Source organism: Meleagris gallopavo, chromosome 17 (genome assembly GCF_000146605.3).
Source record: "Meleagris gallopavo isolate NT-WF06-2002-E0010 breed Aviagen turkey brand Nicholas breeding stock chromosome 17, Turkey_5.1, whole genome shotgun sequence".
Taxonomy (NCBI): domain Eukaryota; kingdom Metazoa; phylum Chordata; class Aves; order Galliformes; family Phasianidae; genus Meleagris; species Meleagris gallopavo.
Window position 1 is genome coordinate 2,754,466 of NC_015027.2, and position 17,888 is coordinate 2,772,353.

Genomic DNA, 17,888 nt, shown 5'->3' on the forward strand with positions numbered 1-17,888 from the left:
TGTCAACAAACACCGGCCTCGTGACACCGGGCCGGGACCCCCGGCGCCGGGCGCTGTGCTGGGGCCGCGTCCCCCAGGCCGCCCTCCGTCCCCTCTGCCCACAAACGGACGGTTTCCGTTTCACGCTCTGATCCTGCAAGGTTTTTCTTAAAGAAAGCATCGCTAATGCCAGAGAAATAGAACCCTGCTAGGCCACGAGGCGGGTTAACAAAATGCTCCAGGGAAAGAAAAGTCACTGGAGCAGTTGTGTTTCAGAGCCCTTTAGATAGAGCTGGTTTTGAGGGAAAAAGTAGCTGTGGGAAACCACAGCCATCTAAAAATGCCTGCCACAATTTTTAAACACTTACTGATTGCCACAAGGACAGCAGAAAAACTCTGATGGAAATCCTCAGGAACGGAGGGCAATCATATGCTACAAAGTCATGCTCACGCTATTTCTACACTATCTAGGAAAAATGAAACTTTCAGACCAGAGAAAGAAAAATAAGCGGCAGGAGTATCCAGAGCAACTCCTGCAAGTTTTATTTCAAACGTTTTAAGAACTTAGGAACTTCCAGCACATTCACCACACATTGCACTTCGCTGCATAAGCATCCTGAAAACCAGAGTCCCCATCCCAACTCCCAGCTGCAGAAGTTCTAGTCCATACACAATCTGTCACGCTGTCCAAGGAGAACAGAGAAAACAGTGCTTCCCCTATCTCGAGAGAAGGCCTTTTCCCCGGAACCTATATTTGATTACAAACATCTGCTGGAAAAAACAAAATGCCAAAAACTCTACTCAACCTCTCCCATATCTAGAATGCCATAATTGAATGTACTTACCTGGAAGTCATACAAGGCAACAATGTTCTCATGTTTCAGTTCCTAGAAAAAATTAAAGACAATAAGCTCAGAGCAACAAAGGGCATAGGTAACAAAGAGTGAAAAAAAAAGAGCTCTGTCGTCCTTTACCTTAAGTATTTTAATTTCCTTGCCCAGCAGAGTCTGTGATTTTGCAAGGTTCTTCTTGTTAATGCATTTCACAGCTACTTCCAGCTCAGGTTTCTGGAAGTGGAAAAGTACATGTGTAATTCAGAGCGCATTTCCCCATTAGCACAGGCCAGGTAAGCAGCCTCCATCAGGGTGCTGGCACTGCTGGAAGGCGTCCTGCGGCACCAGGAAAGGCCTCTGCTCTGTGCCCCAACGCATGTTCAGACTTGCCTTGTCCAGAGCTGTGCCAGCACAAGGAGAAAAGCCCGAGGTTTGGGGTTTTGTTGACGATTATCCCTTATTTAACCACTAGAAATAAAACGCTGTGGGAACCACAGCTTATCCCAAGCCCTAACACTGGCAGGCCCGCAGCAAGCTGGCTTTCCCTGCGCTGTCCAGCGAGCCGCTTCCCCTCCCGGTGGGAGCACGGCGAGAGGCAGAACCGCGCCGGGAAGGAGGCGAGGACAAAGCGGGCCCCCGGAGCCACTGCCCCCAGCCCGGCACGAACCAGGCGAAGGAAAAAAAAAAAACCAGTAAAAATCGTCTGAAGGCCGGCTCACCTCTTTGTGCCTGCCTTTGAAGACGACGGCGAAGGCTCCGTGTCCGATCAGGTCCTTCCTGCTGAACTCAAACTTCCCCACCGTCTCCATGGCGCTGCGGGCGGCGGAACCGCGGCCGGGACAACTTCGGGGCCGGGAAGCGGCGCTGCTGGCGGTGATGGAGGAGTTCCCTCGAAAGAAAATTAAATCTCTCCCAATCAAAAGACGGCGGAACGGCCTCACCCCCCCTCCTCCCGGTGAGCAGTCAGGAGCTGGAGACTCGCTGGAGGGGGAAAGCTGCTCTCCTGTCAGCCCCTCGGCAGCTCGGCATCTGGCTCCGCTCCCCCGCCTCGCCTCCGTCCATGGGCCGCCTCTGCCTGCGGGGCTGCGCGCTGCTCATTGTTGGCGGCCAGGAGAAGTTGGCTCTTAGCAGCGGGCCTCCCCATCTCCTCCTCAGGACGGCCGGCGCTGCTCCTCCGGCGGCCGCTTCAGGAGCCTCTCCCCATGCCGAAGCCCGGCCCTGCCCGCCCCACAGGCGCGGCTTGGCGGCGAGTCCACCTTAAACGCGATCCACCTTAACGCCGAATCCACCTTAAGCGCCGATCCACCTTAAGGGCCGCCTGCGCCCACCGTTCTTTCGTATCCGGCGGCTCTGGGTCACCCCGAGGCTCCCTGCCGCCCGCGATCGGACAAAGCTGTGAGGAGCGCAGCGCCAACGGGAACGCAGCCGGCCCCGGCAGTGGCCGCGCAGGCGCGATGCGCGACACTGGGGGATCACGGCACGACACGGCACGGCGACCAACTGAAGCGCTGGGGGCCACGGCCCGACCATTTAAAGGCGCCGTCGCCGCCGGCACTGAGTCACGGGCAGCCCCGCTCGGCGCGGTGTTGCTGGAGGCTCCCAGTGCTGCCTGCCCGTTGTCCACAACCCTGAGTCCACCAAAGTCTTTCAGAAATGATCAAACAAACGGCGAATTTCTCAACGTTTAGTCCAAAAAGCACCTGCTGAGCCCCAGGCCTGCCAGCACCCCTGGGTGCTCCTCGCCCCCGAGCTCCTGGCCTCACACAGTGGGCTCACTCACCTCTGCTGCTCTCTGTCGTCCTCTGAGAGCGGCAGGACGGCCCTCAGCCCCTGCACCCAGGGCTTCTTTCTATACCCCTAACGCACCCCATGTCCCTGTCTGCATCCTTATCAAAGCGCCCACATGAGAACAAAATATTCCAGCACACGTCTCACGACCTGTTGTGCATTTTGCTTTTTGCTCACTGGTGTGCCACTGGTTGGTGCTGGCAGGGATGCACCCAGATGCCGTCAGCTCATCCTGTTGTCGTAAGGTGGCTGTGCAAACAAACAAGGTTCTCACAAGGCCGACGCGCGGTGCTGAGGTGCTCCCCGTCGTGACGCCCAACAGCTGTGGTTATCAATGCTTGGGGCAGAAGCTGGGAACAGGCAGCACCTCCACACCAGGCCTTGCTCTGAAGCAGGGGTTGGAACAGCGTGTGGGCTGTGGGCTGCAGCCCCTCGTGCTGCAAAGCTCACGGTCAGGTGCTGTTCGGAACTTAAAACACTGCTGGAAGAACGGCAGTGTGCTCCAGACCCAGATACAGGCACTGCAGTGGTTGATCTGAGGTTATTTGCACCTCCAGCTCCAGCAGTTATGAGTACGAGTTTAGTGGGATTTGTCCATGTGAATCAGACAGTTTGTGCATTCGGCAGTGTCTGTTGGGACCTTTGAACCAATGCAAGGCTGGGGTTTGTGTGTGATTTCAATGCTGCCAAGCCTCACAATTCAAAAAAGGTCACCTTTTAAAAATACTGTGTGCTTCAGGCTACTTGTGTGCTTTCTCACACCTAGGCCTGCGCTCCCCACAACTTCAGGCTTTTGTCAGTGATCACAAGGAGTTATTTTAAAAGTAAACACAGTAAAACAGCAAGCATCACAAAACTTACAAAATCAAAATCAAGCTACTCAACAAGTGACAGGCACAGGAATTTGTCGGCTGTATAAAAACCACTGTTGTTAAGACAGAACATAACACTTGCAAAAGTTTAAGGCAGGAAGTGAAGAAAGCATGTTGAAACGTTCCAAGTTGGCAAAATCTCATGTCCTCCTTCTCTGGGCAGCAGCCATGGCCCCAGGGCCAGAAACTCAGCGCTGCACAGCTGTGCTGGGACCACCGGTGCCCACAGCTGCTGCCTCTATGGTGCCATCACAGCAGACATGCAGCTCCTGCAAGGCACAGGAGGAGGCTGATACAAATGCTGTTCAACCAGAGGCAGAAATGTTGCAGTGGTGAATGTTCTTTGTTGTGTACTGCATGTGCTTGTTTGTTCCTGTGTGTGCTGAGGGCTGCAAAAAGAAATGTGTAATCTAAATAGGTTTTATGAAACCTGCATTCTAACATTGCCTTTGGCACACGTGGCCAGGCAGTAAACTCCTCTCCACTGACGTTTATTATCATTCTAAGAAAAGTGCTTTTGTTTATAAGCATGCCTGAAGGCTCACTGGGCAGCATTCTGGTGGAGAAGTGGGGCTTCAAAGCAGCACAAAAATATTGAAGGTACTCAAAGGTTTCTACAAGGATCAGGACCAGGTGGTGCTGGATGCTGTGTGCACAGCTGGTGCCCAGCATGACCTTGGTATTGACCACTTAACATCTTTAGCACTTAAAGGGCACTCCAGCTTGTCTTCCAAAAATAGACAAATGAAAATATTTCAACAAACTTTGCAGAGATTTTAGATTTCCAGTTGGCAACTAATGAGGTACAATGCTACTTGACAGCAAATTCAGTTTGGAGTGCATCCTGCAGACACATGTTATTAGCAAAATGCTTGTTGATGTTGGAACAAAAAGGGCTGAAAGACTTATTAATTCATAGAATTCCTCACAATATTTTTTTCTGTGGTTTGCTGATTAAATACTTATGCTCTATCAATTCCTTCCTGATGTCCAGAATTGAGTGAGAGTGTATTTAGGCCAGCATCCAACGCATGTAAATTCTGCTCTCCTCTTGTAGTCTCCCATTTGCTAATGGTATGAATGCTATCACTAACAGGTATCCAGCTACTTCCTCAAATGGAGGCAAAACACACAGCTCAATTTACTAATGGATGGCTGAGGTAAGGCCTACTGCTGTGATTTATGATGGGTGGAGAAAAACACAAGCATACACCCAGCTGTGGGAACCGTCACAATATTTTCTCAAAATTCTTTTGCAAGTTCGTGCAACTTTATCCTTTTCTGTAATTCACATGTGAAGACAAGCAATGGGACAGCTGATATCCTGGTGATTCAAATGATACTCTTTTCCAATAGTGTGTTGTAATCAGCAGTCATAAATATATCTGTTTCTGCATACAGGAATCCAGGAGTGCCATCCTTACCTCAGGGCTGCAGAGGTACATTGTAATTATCTCTGCCCCTGGCTCGGTGCTGTGGAATTGGTTAAAGCTACAGGATTATGTGTGAACAAGAAAACCCAGCAAAAAGATTTCAAAGGAAAACAGAAGACAAACTTTCCTCTAGGCCTAAATTGTTCTAATCACTGTCCAACCTATGGGTAAATGTATGCTCAACAGTGAAAGGTGTGGGGGAATCCTTGGCTGGATACAATCATGCAGAGCAGGTCATTTCTATCAGAATATATCTCTTTTGACATCAAAATTTGGCAATACACAGAGGGAATCTCCACGGCACTCCTTTGTAATCTTTCTGTATATGGTTATTGCCTCACAGAGGCAATAAGACCTCAGCCAAACATACCAGTGCTTCTGGAAGAAAGGAAATGCCAAACTGTGAGGCTTGAGCACATGAGCAAGATGTGACTGCACATGGGCTGAGACTGTTAATTGGCTACACATCTCCTCTTCATGTGAAATGGAAGCTTCAACCTTAAGATGAGCTTTAAGATGAGCTGCAGTGCAGCCATAGGTGGACACACAAGCTGCTGCTGGGTAATAAATTTGCCTTGCAAAAATGGCAGCATCACATCTTGAAAATTATTTTATTTCTTGGCCAAAAAAGATGGACAGCCTAGCACGAGAGGAGTGATAAAGTATGGCTTAGCTTCAGAGCACATCTGGATGAAAAGCAGATGCTATTTTTGAAGATTAAAAATTGAACTAAAATTTTGATGTATTTAAACAGTAACACATGCATACACTTTCCACAAACTTCCTAATAGTCAAACATAGCCAGAAGTATCCGGGCAGAGCCAAAACCAGCCTGAATACTGGCATTTTTGCCAGATCCAGCAGGAAGGAGCAAAAGAACTGAATATGCAGTCCTTGGCTGAGAATCCCTTGGTGGAAGGAAAATACATAGGTCCACAAATATCTACATAGTAAAAGCAAATATTAGCCTAGCATTAATGGAATAGAAGACAAGCTGCAGGCTGTATTTAATGGAAAATAAAAATTACATTTTTTAATCTTACTCATTGCAGATACCTGTATGTAAGTTTGATTCCGGCCCAACTATCGATAAGGGCAAAACTCAGATCTCAATGGCACAGCACCAGGCTAAGTGCGAGCTGAATGCAGCCATGTCACAGAGCCTTGCTGGAGAGGCTGAACGGGTAAATTTATTTGGAGTCCTGACACCACCTGTAAGTTTATAGCAGTGCTGTAAGTTATGTTAGGAGTATTGTTCATGTTTCACACAGGATCTGTGGAAACAGCATTCCAACTCCAGGAAAGCTCTTTTATCTGAGAAAGGGAGTGATGCCCCACTCACAGCAGCAGCAGCTTTTGGTGTTGGAGGCTCTGAACTAAGCAATGGAGTTCAGAACCTACAACTGACTGCTCACAGCTTTGCAGTTGTGCACACAACCAGATCAGACCTTTAGATGACACCTAAACATGGGACAGCACCGCTGGAAGAACTGAAAGTTTGAACTCAGAGCACAGACTGCATTCCAATGGCAGCTGCCCCTCATGTCACATGCAGGAGAGGAAGAACTGCTTTCCCTGCACTTCCCTAGCCCTGTCATATTCATTCTGGATTTATTTACACTGGAGCCCCTTTATTGATTAATACCACTGAGAGATTTAACCAGCCACTCAATTATCCTGGCAGGCCAGCTCTGTGATATTTTATTACCCCTCCCCACACGTACGCACCAGCTCCCTGAACAGATTTCATGAATTATTGAAGGTGATGTTTTAATGCACTCAGCAAGGTGCTCTGGCGAGGGGCTCCACAGGTTCCCCTGCATTTTAGTATCAGATGCGTTTCAGCTGCTGGCAGAGGACACTGGGGCTGTACTTAGCATTCAAACCTGTTAGTGCCCACATGAAGGACCATTACCTGACCTGTCTGTCAAACAGCTGATTGCATTAAGTTGAGGTTTGCCAATGAATGAGAGTCTGCAAATCTTCCACTCGGAGGAGTTTGTGTTCAGGCTAATTGGAGGTTATTGCTTGCCAAAGTGCACACTGCTTGCTTGTGAGTCAGAGGTTATCATGAGGTGGGGTCCAGACAGGGTACGAGCAAGTCCATCACCAGCACCCTCAGCCCCCTGCCTGCATCCTTGCCCTGCACAGAGCCCCCGAGGTCCATCCTGGAGGAGCAGAGGTTTGTCAGGACGCAGTCCTTGATTCAGCCTGCAGTCTGCTCCTCTGGGGACTGCATCCTTAACAACAGCTTCAGCACATTCCAGCAGGAATTCCCAGGAGGGGCACACTAGTAAAACTTCCCTCCTTTTAGGACTAATTAGTTTGGAGGTGTCTGTCTTTAAGAAGCCCAGTAGAATATTCAGTTTCAGGTAGGCACTCTTTACTCATCCCACGTAGAGACAGTGGAGAAGTTTGCAGACATGTAAATAACAGCTGTTTAGATTGTAGCAGTGAGCAATGCACCCAGGGATAGGACAAGATGTAATGAGGTCAGGCAGCAATGAAGGAGCTCTCTCCCTAACGTCTCATTGTGTGGTTGGGTCTGGATGCAAGCAGGTTGCCTGGGCAGCAGAGCACTGCAGTGTGGGAGCGTTTTTGGAGCAGGTTGGGCAAGCATCTGGCAGAAATGACACAAGCAAGGTCAAAGCACAGCCTTGGACAAAGCTGGATGTGCAATGCTCAGCTCCCTTCAGCTTCACAATGGTTCTGGGCAGAGACTGAGAACATCTCTCTAAAACCAAAGTAAGAACAGTAAGAACTAACTAAGGCCTTGGATGTTATATCAACTCCTACACATACAAAGAAAGAGCGGTTGGGAAAAATCAGGCTCTTCCCTTGGACGTGTTATCAATTAGCCTTTTCAACTGACAAGGACAGGCAGCCTCAAAGAAATGTACAACTGAGCACAGGTGCACTCTGTAGTGAGTCTTGACACTGCTGAGATCAGCGTGCTCACTGCTACATCCCAAAGAAACGATCCTTCATCTCTCCTTCCTAGATATGCAAAGAGAGACAATACTCCAGCACAGAAGCCCAAAGCAATGAGGGGAGGAAAGCTTTCCAGTGGAACATCAAGAAAGTTCTACTTTCTTCATTTGTAGTTAAGAAAAAACGAAACAAAACAAAAAAAACCCCACAACCAAACTAAACACCCAAGGCTGCTAAGATGTCTGATTTTTAATTTTTTTTCTTGGTCATGTCTGAGCTTTTTACTCCATAAATCGAACACATGGACATGCAGCTCAGTTGAAGCACCTGGCTGGGGTTGAAGATATCCAGCTGCTGACTTCCTGCTCACAAACGAGGGATGAGTTTCTGAAAGGCATTTAGGTGCTCAAGTCCCCTGGTTCCTGCCTCTTCCTCTCATCTGTGTAAATGACAAGGTCTGTACTACTTTGATTTTGGCAGCAACTGTAATACAGTAATTGTTACATCCAACTAAAGATGAGAAATATATGCATCTCACCAAGCAGCGCTGGATTTGTTTGCCCTTTATCAGAGACAACAAGGTACACCAATAAAAACAAATATCTGAACAGAAGTAAGAGCAAAAAGGCTAATCATGATTTAGGAATTCTCTGCCCTTAGACAGTGCTCCCCGTGGGTAGGTACGAGCTGGGAGAGTTGCTCAGCTAATAAGGCAGGATAATCCTAGTATTTCCCCGCAGAGGATTCTGTTTTTGTTGACACAATAAAGCATTACTGGATGCGATCACAATGTATATGCAGGCACCCAACCTGGCAATGCTGGAAAAGATCGTTCAGAACTGTGAGGTCTACAGAGGCTTTCCATGACTCATGAAATTTCAGTCAAATGTTCCATGACTCATGCATTAGCCTCACAAAACCCAGAGGGAGGAGAAGCTACTGGGCTGCTGGTTGACAAGAGGCTGTTTAAAATTAACACAGCATAATGAGCAGGACACTAATGTACTCTTTTTGTCTCTTGAGAAACTTGTGAAGAAGAGTTGTATCCACCCACATGTTAACGGAGGACCTGAGCTGAGGTTGTGCCATTAGGATGGGATGTTTTTGCAGTTTCAAGGCTTGAACAGCAATATTAATATAACCCAATTATAGAAAACATACCCAGATGCAACAAACTATTAATACTAGCTTATATTTAAATTGCTTCTCTTTTATTCCACTGCAAATAAACAAAATGAAGAGAGAGAAACCAGAAAGTAGCCTTAAGTGAACCACATGAGAAATACCGTAACCAAGGTTAGCGTGCCTTCCTTCTGCCACAATGTTGTACACTTGCTGAACTCTGTAACAGGAACAGCCTGATGCAGAGCTGATGCTGTGCACAGAGCACAGAAGTGCAGTCTGCCTGCACCCATGAATTTGGAAATGTTTCCAAACTGCGTATCAGAGGCCATAGAAGCACCTGGGACGCTGGCTGCTGAACATACATCAATTCAGAAGAGCACAAGGGGATCAGCAAGGGAAAGCGTGTCCACTGGGGGATTCCCAGGGGGTAGAAAGTGCTCTTTTATTTTTAATTTGGTATTCAGTCTCAACCTAACTCTTTACGTACCTGGGATCCTGATTTGAAATTCTGTTCTACAACCATAATAGATCCAAGTCCAGAGAGCAATGCAAACATTTTGCATTTAAAACATCACAGCCCGTTTGGTTCAAGTGATTACACTTTGCACCATTCCAACAATGCTAAATATTAATAGAAATATAGCTTCTGGAGAAGAAAATAAGGATGAAGAAGAAAAGTAGGAAAAGTGTCCTGTATAAGTGACATCAAAGAGGGGAACACTGGAACTATTTGGTACAAGAGAACTTGTTTATTTTTCAATGATGACATTATCCTGTAGTTTATAAGGTGAGGATTTGTCATAATTTCCTTTAATCGCAGAGATTATATTGAAAATCAGATTTTTCTGTAAACAGACCATCTTTTAAACTAACATAACATCTTTCATGAAATAACCTCCAAGCACTTCATAGACCCCAGATCACACGCTTTCAGATGAGACCTTTCTCACCATGCAGGCTGTCCTGCTGAGAGCAGGAACCAGAGAATGTAACATCTCACTTGTGTACAAACCTCAAGCCTCATCCAGAAGCAACAAAGCCAACTGCATCGACCTGTGCCAGCAGAGGACCCAGTTATTGCAAGTCTGCGTGTTTAGGAACAAAATCAACTTGAAAGCTGTGTAGCCACTGTGACATCAGTTTAAATGTGTCTTGGGACATCAAATTAGACCATGCTAAGAAATGTGCTGCTACATGTATGGGTACAGCTGTTGCATAAGGCACAGAAGCAGTATTCCTGTGATGATGACACAGAGCAAACCATTAGGCACGAGCAGGGAGAGCAGCCACAGCAAGGTGCACACTCATGTTCTCTCCTGTGTGCATGTCTCATGCTGACCATTGCATGTGGATGGGAGCTGGAAGGATTACGTCTTTCTAAATGTGCAATGTAATTCTTCTTACAGTGAGCTTCAGCATCTCTCTATACGCAATTAGGATGCCCCAACAGCATTCAGAGTAAAACAGAAAAACAAACAAAAACAAACAGGGACAATCAAATAGAGCCACCAACAGCCCCTGAAAGTCAGCATGGCACAGAGGATGAGCTGCAGCCCACAGAGCCACCCATGTCAAACCAACCTTGTTTGATTAGAGAAATTTTGTGGCTGAATTCAGTTAGACAAATACGCCCTGCAGCAAGTGATGCCATTTTAACAACATAAGTGTACTCTTATTTGCATCACAGATGATCTGTTGTTGCATGACAAATCAGATGTCCTCCCTACGATAATTTCGCCAGATCTCTCGTGGCCCAGAAGAAGCACAGAGTCTGCCTGCATCACACAGGAAACATCTCAGCTCTCTCCGTCAGCACAGCTTTGTCCACATAAAGGCTTCACTATGCAAGGCAGCAGTGAATTCCTTAGCATCCCTGCCAGTAGCAGGGGTAAACAGTAGCTGACCTGAGTAGCACATGCATGCTAGGTTTGGGCTGGCCCTTCACTGCGTTCCTTTAGCAAAGTCCTTGCCAGCTCTTCAGCTTTGAACTTGCCAACATTAGACTATCTTGATAGTGGGAATGAAGAACCACTGGGCTGCTGAGATATTTTCCTGAGCACCTCTGGCAGGGGACAAGGTGCAAACAGTTTCAGAGGAAGATAAATAATGAGGATGTTCCAGGTTCATGGTGTGCTGCAGTGAAAGGCAGCATTAGTCCAGTTCTGTGTCCAGTTCACAGCGACTGGCTATGCACTGCTGACTTATATAACATCTGCCCTTTTTTGTTGTTGCTCAAGAAACCAAGGTCTCTCCCACATTTACACATTAACTCCATTGAAGCACAATACCCCTTATCAGCTGGCTCATTGTAACAGGTTTGCTGTGTACAGCTGTTTTCCAGGAAGTTCCCAATGGTACTCCCAGTGCTGGCTGCAGGAGCTGTTATCAATCAACTGCTTCTAACCAGACAATGATATATGCATAACCCTGAAGAGAGTTTGTGTCACGTTGAAAAAGGAAAGCTGTTTGCCAGAGTTCTCTCCCTGCTCTCGTTCCTTTGACCTCAGTGCAGGAGCCCCAAGAACACGAGGGATTTAACTTGTACTGCCTCCTCAAGTGTCAGCAAACAGCAGGGTCAGGCCATGCTGACACTCTGAGCTTTAGCATTTCTAATGTGGACTTCATAGAATTGATCCACCTTTACAATCTGCTTGGAATACCTGCATTTTTGCACATACATTTCTTGCAGCCCTGGCAGGCATGCTGCTCCACCAGGATAGCACTTTGTAAAGATACCTCAGTCCTCACACCATCTCAGCAGTGACCTCAGGAAGAAGCGGAGAGCTCAAGGAGCTGCCAAAACCCATCCTTTCTGGGAGCGCAGACAGCTGCTGAAGCAGACAAACAGTGCTTCTCATCTGTTGTGAGCAACGTGTGCAACTAAAAAGCAAGCCAGAGAAATCCTCATCTCCGACAGTAGGTTTTTCCTGAAGCTCTTGAAGTTTTTAGTAATGTTTCAGTTAGCTGAAGTAAAGATGATTTAATTTTATGTCATAATACAGAAATAAGGGGAGTGCTGCATGCTATGTAAAATGGAACTCAGGAGACATCTTCTGAAATACAGCTTGAAGAGAAGGTAATTATAAAAGGTGGTTAACACTGTAGAGTCAGTCCCTTACATTTCAGGGCTAATGAATTCCTGATAAGAAATTTCTGAGTAAAAAAAGAATCGTGGGGCTAATGGAAAAATCCCACATTAACTGGAGAAAGCAGAGTTTGTCAAGGAAAGGAAGTTACTCAGCACAGACTGCAGTGAGGGAGGGCTGGCAGCAGTGTGGTGCTCCAGGCATAACAGAGCATCCAAAGCCCTATTGAAAAAATAAGAATGAAGAAAGGTAGAATTCACACACAAGAGCACATGGAGATGCCCAGGCCTCAGTGACCAGCCCACGCCAACCAGACAGAGCCTAAGTCTTACCCCAGTCTGCATCACCTGCACAAAACTTGCAAAAACTGGTTGCATACAGGTTTTTACCTGCACCAAAACGACCAGGAAGAAAAGTGGGAAGACTCACAGCTTATTCTACAGCCAAAGTACCATCAGCACATCACTCAAAAAGAGTCCAAGCAAGGTATCAGGGCAGAAGCACCCACCATCCGTGTTACAGCATCCTGCTCTGGGACCAACCCACTGAGGCAATGTGGGCTTTCCTGGGACCCTTCAAACTCCAGTCTGGCAGGATGGCATGTGAACTCCTGGTGCTAGGTACGTCTGTCCCTTCTTTATCCCCTCAGCTTTGAAGGGGCCCACTGATGATAAAGCAGTGCAGCTTTGTTGCTGAGCTCACACTTGGTCCTTTCACTGTCCTGTTCCTGGCCCTACCAAGTGCTGAAGCACAACAACTTCCCTGGGACCAAGCAGCAGAGATCTGAAGCTCATTATGTAATTACTTTGCAAACATCTCATCCATACAATAGCTCCACTCCTGGAGAATCTCAGCCCTCCACATGGCTGTGAGCTTGGGGCTTTCCAACAAAAGGCAGTTTGAATTGGTGTTTTTCCTCCCTCTTTCTCCAGTTCTGAGGTATTTGAGCACAGATAGACATCTAGCAGTCCAGGCAGTCACAGAGCTCCAGCATTTGTGGTGATGCTATGCTGCAGGAGACTGTGCACAAAGAACACACATTCTCCATTTGACATAGGGAAAGTCTGAGGGTTTTTTTTTTTTTTTTTTTGAAGACCAGACTTCAGTCACCCTCAGTCATTTTCCCCAGCTTAGAACCCAGCTGTTAATTGTAGGTGTTTCATCTCAGCAGGGCTGTGAAGCCAGAGCCAGCCCAGCGGAAATCCCACACCACCAGGCTCTGCAGCAGTTGGCACTTATTGCCTGAATGGAAAGAGCAACAACTGAGCACAAGTATTTGAACTTCTCTTTATTCCTGGTAGGGCTCTTGCAGCATACACGAGAGCAGACTGCATTTATTTTGGCTGGGATGGGAGAAGCAATGCAGAGTGCCCAGGTATGAGCTGAATGCAGCACATTCAACAGAGGCAGATGTTGTCCTGGCTGTACCCACGTGCACAGGGCTGGAGCACCAGCATGGATGGTTTTATCAGCCAGGGTGAGCTGCTTCCTGAGGCCTTATCAGGCTGCAGGTCAAGGATGTGTGTTTATCGGGACGAGCAACTTTGGCAGTAAATCCTCTGCCTGTGAGTGTGCACAACTAAGCCTGCTACCAGAAGTCACCAGTCACACATAAACATTTGAGCAGTCCAGACACAGATCTATCTCAAATCTGCTCCAGCTTGACCACCAGAACAAAGCACCAGGCAAGCAGCAGCACCATCAGAACAAGGGCATTTCCCTGCCCTTATTTAAGAGCATAGCACTGGAGGTCTCAGTGACTCCAACTACATGACCCATTTCTCCCCACTTTTACATCTATCTGCAAGTCCAAATATACAGCACTGTCGCTTGTAGGGCCCATTTGCCTTCACAAGCAGTTCCAACAGGGTTGCCTTGTATTCTTTGCTGTGGAACCCCATGCAAGACACTCATCCTCCCCAAGAAGCCCAGGAGCAGAAGCCCTACCACCTGCAGCCCCAGAGGTTTGGTTCCTCTGATAGCACTGCTGCAATCCCAACAGCCTAAGGAAAAACAAATGCAGCTGCTGGTCAATACGTCTGACTGCCTGGCAGGCAGCCCAGGGAGAGCAGAAAGAAGGAGACAGAAAAATGCCCTCCATCAGACACTGCTGCAGAGGCCCACCTCCTAGCTGGCTGCCCCCAACCCAGGATTTCTGCATCAGGAAGGGGCTGCTCATCTATCACCATTAGAGTACAGGTCCTGAATACATCATCTGCAGCTAAGTTCATTTCCTTTTTTCCCCCCCCTCTCCTTATTGCTCACCCTGACCAAATTTAGTGCTGTTCGCTAATTAGCGTGTTTCAGTTTTCATTCTGCCATGTAAGAAAATCCTCTCTACATTCCTGATTGTAAGAGGAAAGAAGCAAAGGAGAAAGCTCAATAGCATCTCTATCATTCCACCCATAGATGGGCTCACCCAGATGCTGCAGTTGCACAAAGCAGTCCTGTGCTGCAGCACTGGGAACGGCAACCCAAACCTCCAGAAGTTCAGTGGGAAGATGGATAATCATCAATACTGAATTATTCTGCAGCATTTGTCCAAGGACTACATGCTTCTCTATGCTGAGTTCAAGTGAGGACAGGGCCCTGCCACAGCCAGGAACAGCAAGGTGCTTTCCCTTTGCTATCAGCAGCACAGTTACACCCCAACAGCTCAGCACACACCTGCAGAGCCTAGTCCAGCCCAAACAAGGCCAGAGATAGCGTGCACATGAGCACACACACAGCAAGGACAGGCTGACAGCCACGTGGCCCTGAGTCTGCTGGCAGGTGTTTGTTTGCTCACCCTGGTAACACAGAAAGGCAAACAGGAAGCAGGTTTGAATTACAATTGAAAGCTGTAATTGCATAGAGGGGCATGGCAGGAGATAGACCCTACACCTATGGTAGCACCTGAGGTGAGGAGGCCTGACCCAGGTGCCAGCAGGATGTGCACAGCCACCAGATCTCTGCATGCAGAAAAGCAGCACATCCCATCAATGAGATGCTGCTCAGGGGAAGCTCAGTGGCAAAGCAGCACCGGGGCCATCGCCCTTCCCCACGGGCAGCCCAGCATGGATCAGGGTGCAGCTGATGGATGAGCCACTGCAGTGACAGCGCATGCAGACCACGGTTTTCCATTGCGTCACCGCTACCTTGCTTGACCCAAAGGTTAGGAATAACAGTCTGCTGGGCTGCCAGAACAAAGCTATTTCGGGGCAGGCTCCGGGCTTACTCCTTGCACAGGGCAGCTCCAAGGCGGGCCCAGCAGCAGGAGAGTGCTGGGACATGGCTTCACTGCTGCAGCACGAGGCATATCAAGCACCCAGCACATGCTCCATTGGGCAGAATTAGCATGGCCTTGCAAAATGCTGCCACCTGAGCATGGCTTTTGCTTAAAGAGGGCTGGGCAAACAGGAATTCTCCCATATACTTGGGACCTCAGGAGAAAGAGATTCACTGATAAACTGCTCTATCCTGCTTCAGCTTCTGCACACCCATTTCCAATGCAGCTTGGGAAAGCAGCTGCTGCCCACAGCTGGACAGAGGTTTTAAAGCTGCACCACAAACATCTGTGAGATCTCATGTCATTGGGCATCTCCCTGCAAATGGCTCCATGGAAGCAGATAGGGAAAAAGAGCAGATGGACACAGCAGTGGAAAAAGGGACAGTTAAAGCAGAGAATTGCTGTAAAACATCTTTACTTTTGTGTGCTCAGAAAAACAGAGCAGTTACAAGCTTGGGTTGAGCATCATGATAACATTTCAGAGAAGTTGAAGCACAACAATGCAAGTAAGTTGGCAAAGACTTCCACTGCTGCTGTGGAAATCTCTCCCCAGAGCTCTGTCAGAAGACAGGCTTTTGTCGAGCCTCCACAGTTCTTCACAAGCCCTCCTGGGCCGCAGTTAGCCCATCTTTTGGCAGCTTCAGAAACAAGCAAAATCATTCTACAGTTCTGCCTCCCCGGGATGTGAATGTGGGCAGTGCATAGCCCATCAACTCCGAGCAGGAGGGAGAGTACCCCAGCACAGAGGAGCTGCAGGATGCAAAACAGTCACACAGCTAGTAAAGAGCAATGCCCACATACCACCCAACACCGTGATTTCCTATTTCCCTGCCCAAAGCAGCCTCAGATTCAAAGAAGCAATCAGTCTCTCCAAACTGTTTGGAGGAGGAGGGAATGTTGTTACTGAGTGGCCCCCAAATAAGCTCCCTGGTCTGTTCCACAGGCAAAGCATGCCAGGGCCTTCCTGGCTTGGCTCTCTCTGCATTACAGCTGAGCTGGTGATCTGAATAGGACATTTCCACCCTTTGAAACACAACATACAAACAGGCTTCTGCAATCATAGCTGGTGCTCCCACCTCCAAACATCTTTCTAACACATCGAGTAACTGATCTCAACTGAGACCCTGAGCTTTCCAGCTGCACCACCTGTGAGCTGGTGTTGCTCATCAGACACAGGGAGGGAAGGCCTCTCCCTAGAATGCACATGAAGCCCGAAGAGAAGTCACCACAAACCAAGCAGCACAACCCATAAGTCTTGCTGCCGTCCCTTGCAGAGCTTGTGAAGTTCCATCCCCACCGTAACAGAGCAGCCCTGGTGCATATGAAGTGCTAGGCTCTGTGAGATGCTCAGAGCAGGCTGATTGCTGCTCCAGCAACTGCCAGGTCTGGGGGTCATTTTTTGACTGTTGGGGTGCGTATCCAAGCTCAAAGCTGTTTTAATAAAAAAACAACAACAGAAAGTTGAGTTGAGGTTTTCACTGCCGACAGGACTATAAATCTCACCAGAGGTTTAAGAGTTTTACTTTATTTCCCACTGAAGACCAGAAAATTGCACGGAGGATGGGGAGTTGTGCTGGCAGCTCATGCAGTGGCTTTTTAACTCCTGGCCTTGCAATACCAACTTGTATTGCAGAAGACTCTGCTTCCCAGCTAACAGCCCCAGCACATGCCTACAGAAATCCCCCACATACCATCCAGCTTTAATAGCCTCTCCTATTCTTAGCACAAGACTGTATTCTCATAGCACGTTGCTCTGCCATGTACTCCCTGCTTTTGGCTGTCCTATACTCCTCCCTAGCCCATGTACCAGCCCATGAGGGCCAGCCAACTGCCCCACCCAGAAATGGCATCAAAAAGCAAGTAAGTGATCCACAACACTCAGCTTACCAAGAACTGCTGGAACACAGAGAACCAGGACAGGCTCCTTGCACAAGGCATCCCCCAGGCTTGATGCTGGGTTCAGCCTGGTCCCACACCACGTGCACCTGGCAGGGGGAAGATGGAAAAAGCAAAGTGGTGGGGCTGGAGGCAGGGCTGGGATTTGTCCTCTCCCACATAGTCACCTGAGAAACAAAAAACCATCTCTAAAAGCTATAGCAAAGCAGAAAAACGCTAGAAGCACCTACCCACCTGCTCATATAGGGCATTAAGCTGAGCTGCTCCACCTGAATTATGGGGCTGAGCCCCAGCACCTGCTCTCCTGCCACAGCTGTGCAAGGGCAATTGCTGGTTAAACCTGGGGGAGGGGACTTTCATCCTTAACCAATCAGAATGACTCGTTTTAGCAAAATTTCCTGGGATAAGGGCTGAGTGTTCCCTTCCCCGGGGCTGTGGGAGGTAGCAGCCCGTGTTACGCACACATCTGATGTGTGATTTGAATTAGAGGACAGAGGAAACCTTCTCGCAACTTTATTGTGTTTCTTAAGCCGTTGAACACCACGTCACGTCTGAGATTAATTGTTCTTAATGTTATTATTTTTACTTTTAATTCAGACGTTGCTATAGCTTTGGCTTTTGAAAAGTGCTTCTGCCCACCTTGCTTTTTCATCTTTTTTCCTTTTTCCTTTTCTTTT

General features: G+C 48.0%; 1 protein-coding gene across 3 annotated transcripts in view; it reads right to left on the bottom strand.

Moving 5' to 3' along the window:
• The window catches only part of ULK1 (unc-51 like autophagy activating kinase 1), a 90,242-nt gene that overhangs the window by 70,820 nt on the left and 1,534 nt on the right, over nucleotides 1-17,888 (bottom strand). For 2 of the 3 annotated variants that reach the window (XM_010720027.3, XM_010720026.3), the window contains exons 1-5: nucleotides 17,446-17,870; nucleotides 17,203-17,300; nucleotides 1,532-1,701; nucleotides 954-1,046; nucleotides 825-866 (exon numbers count right to left, since the gene is read on the bottom strand). In XM_010720027.3, the coding sequence (XP_010718329.1) occupies nucleotides 825-866; nucleotides 954-1,046; nucleotides 1,532-1,701; nucleotides 17,203-17,300; nucleotides 17,446-17,462 (420 nt within the window). In that variant the 5' untranslated portion in view covers nucleotides 17,463-17,870. Of the gene's footprint in view, nucleotides 1-824; nucleotides 867-953; nucleotides 1,047-1,531; nucleotides 1,702-17,202; nucleotides 17,301-17,445; nucleotides 17,871-17,888 lie in introns of those variants that run through there. The other variant, XM_019620989.2, reaches the window with a different exon arrangement.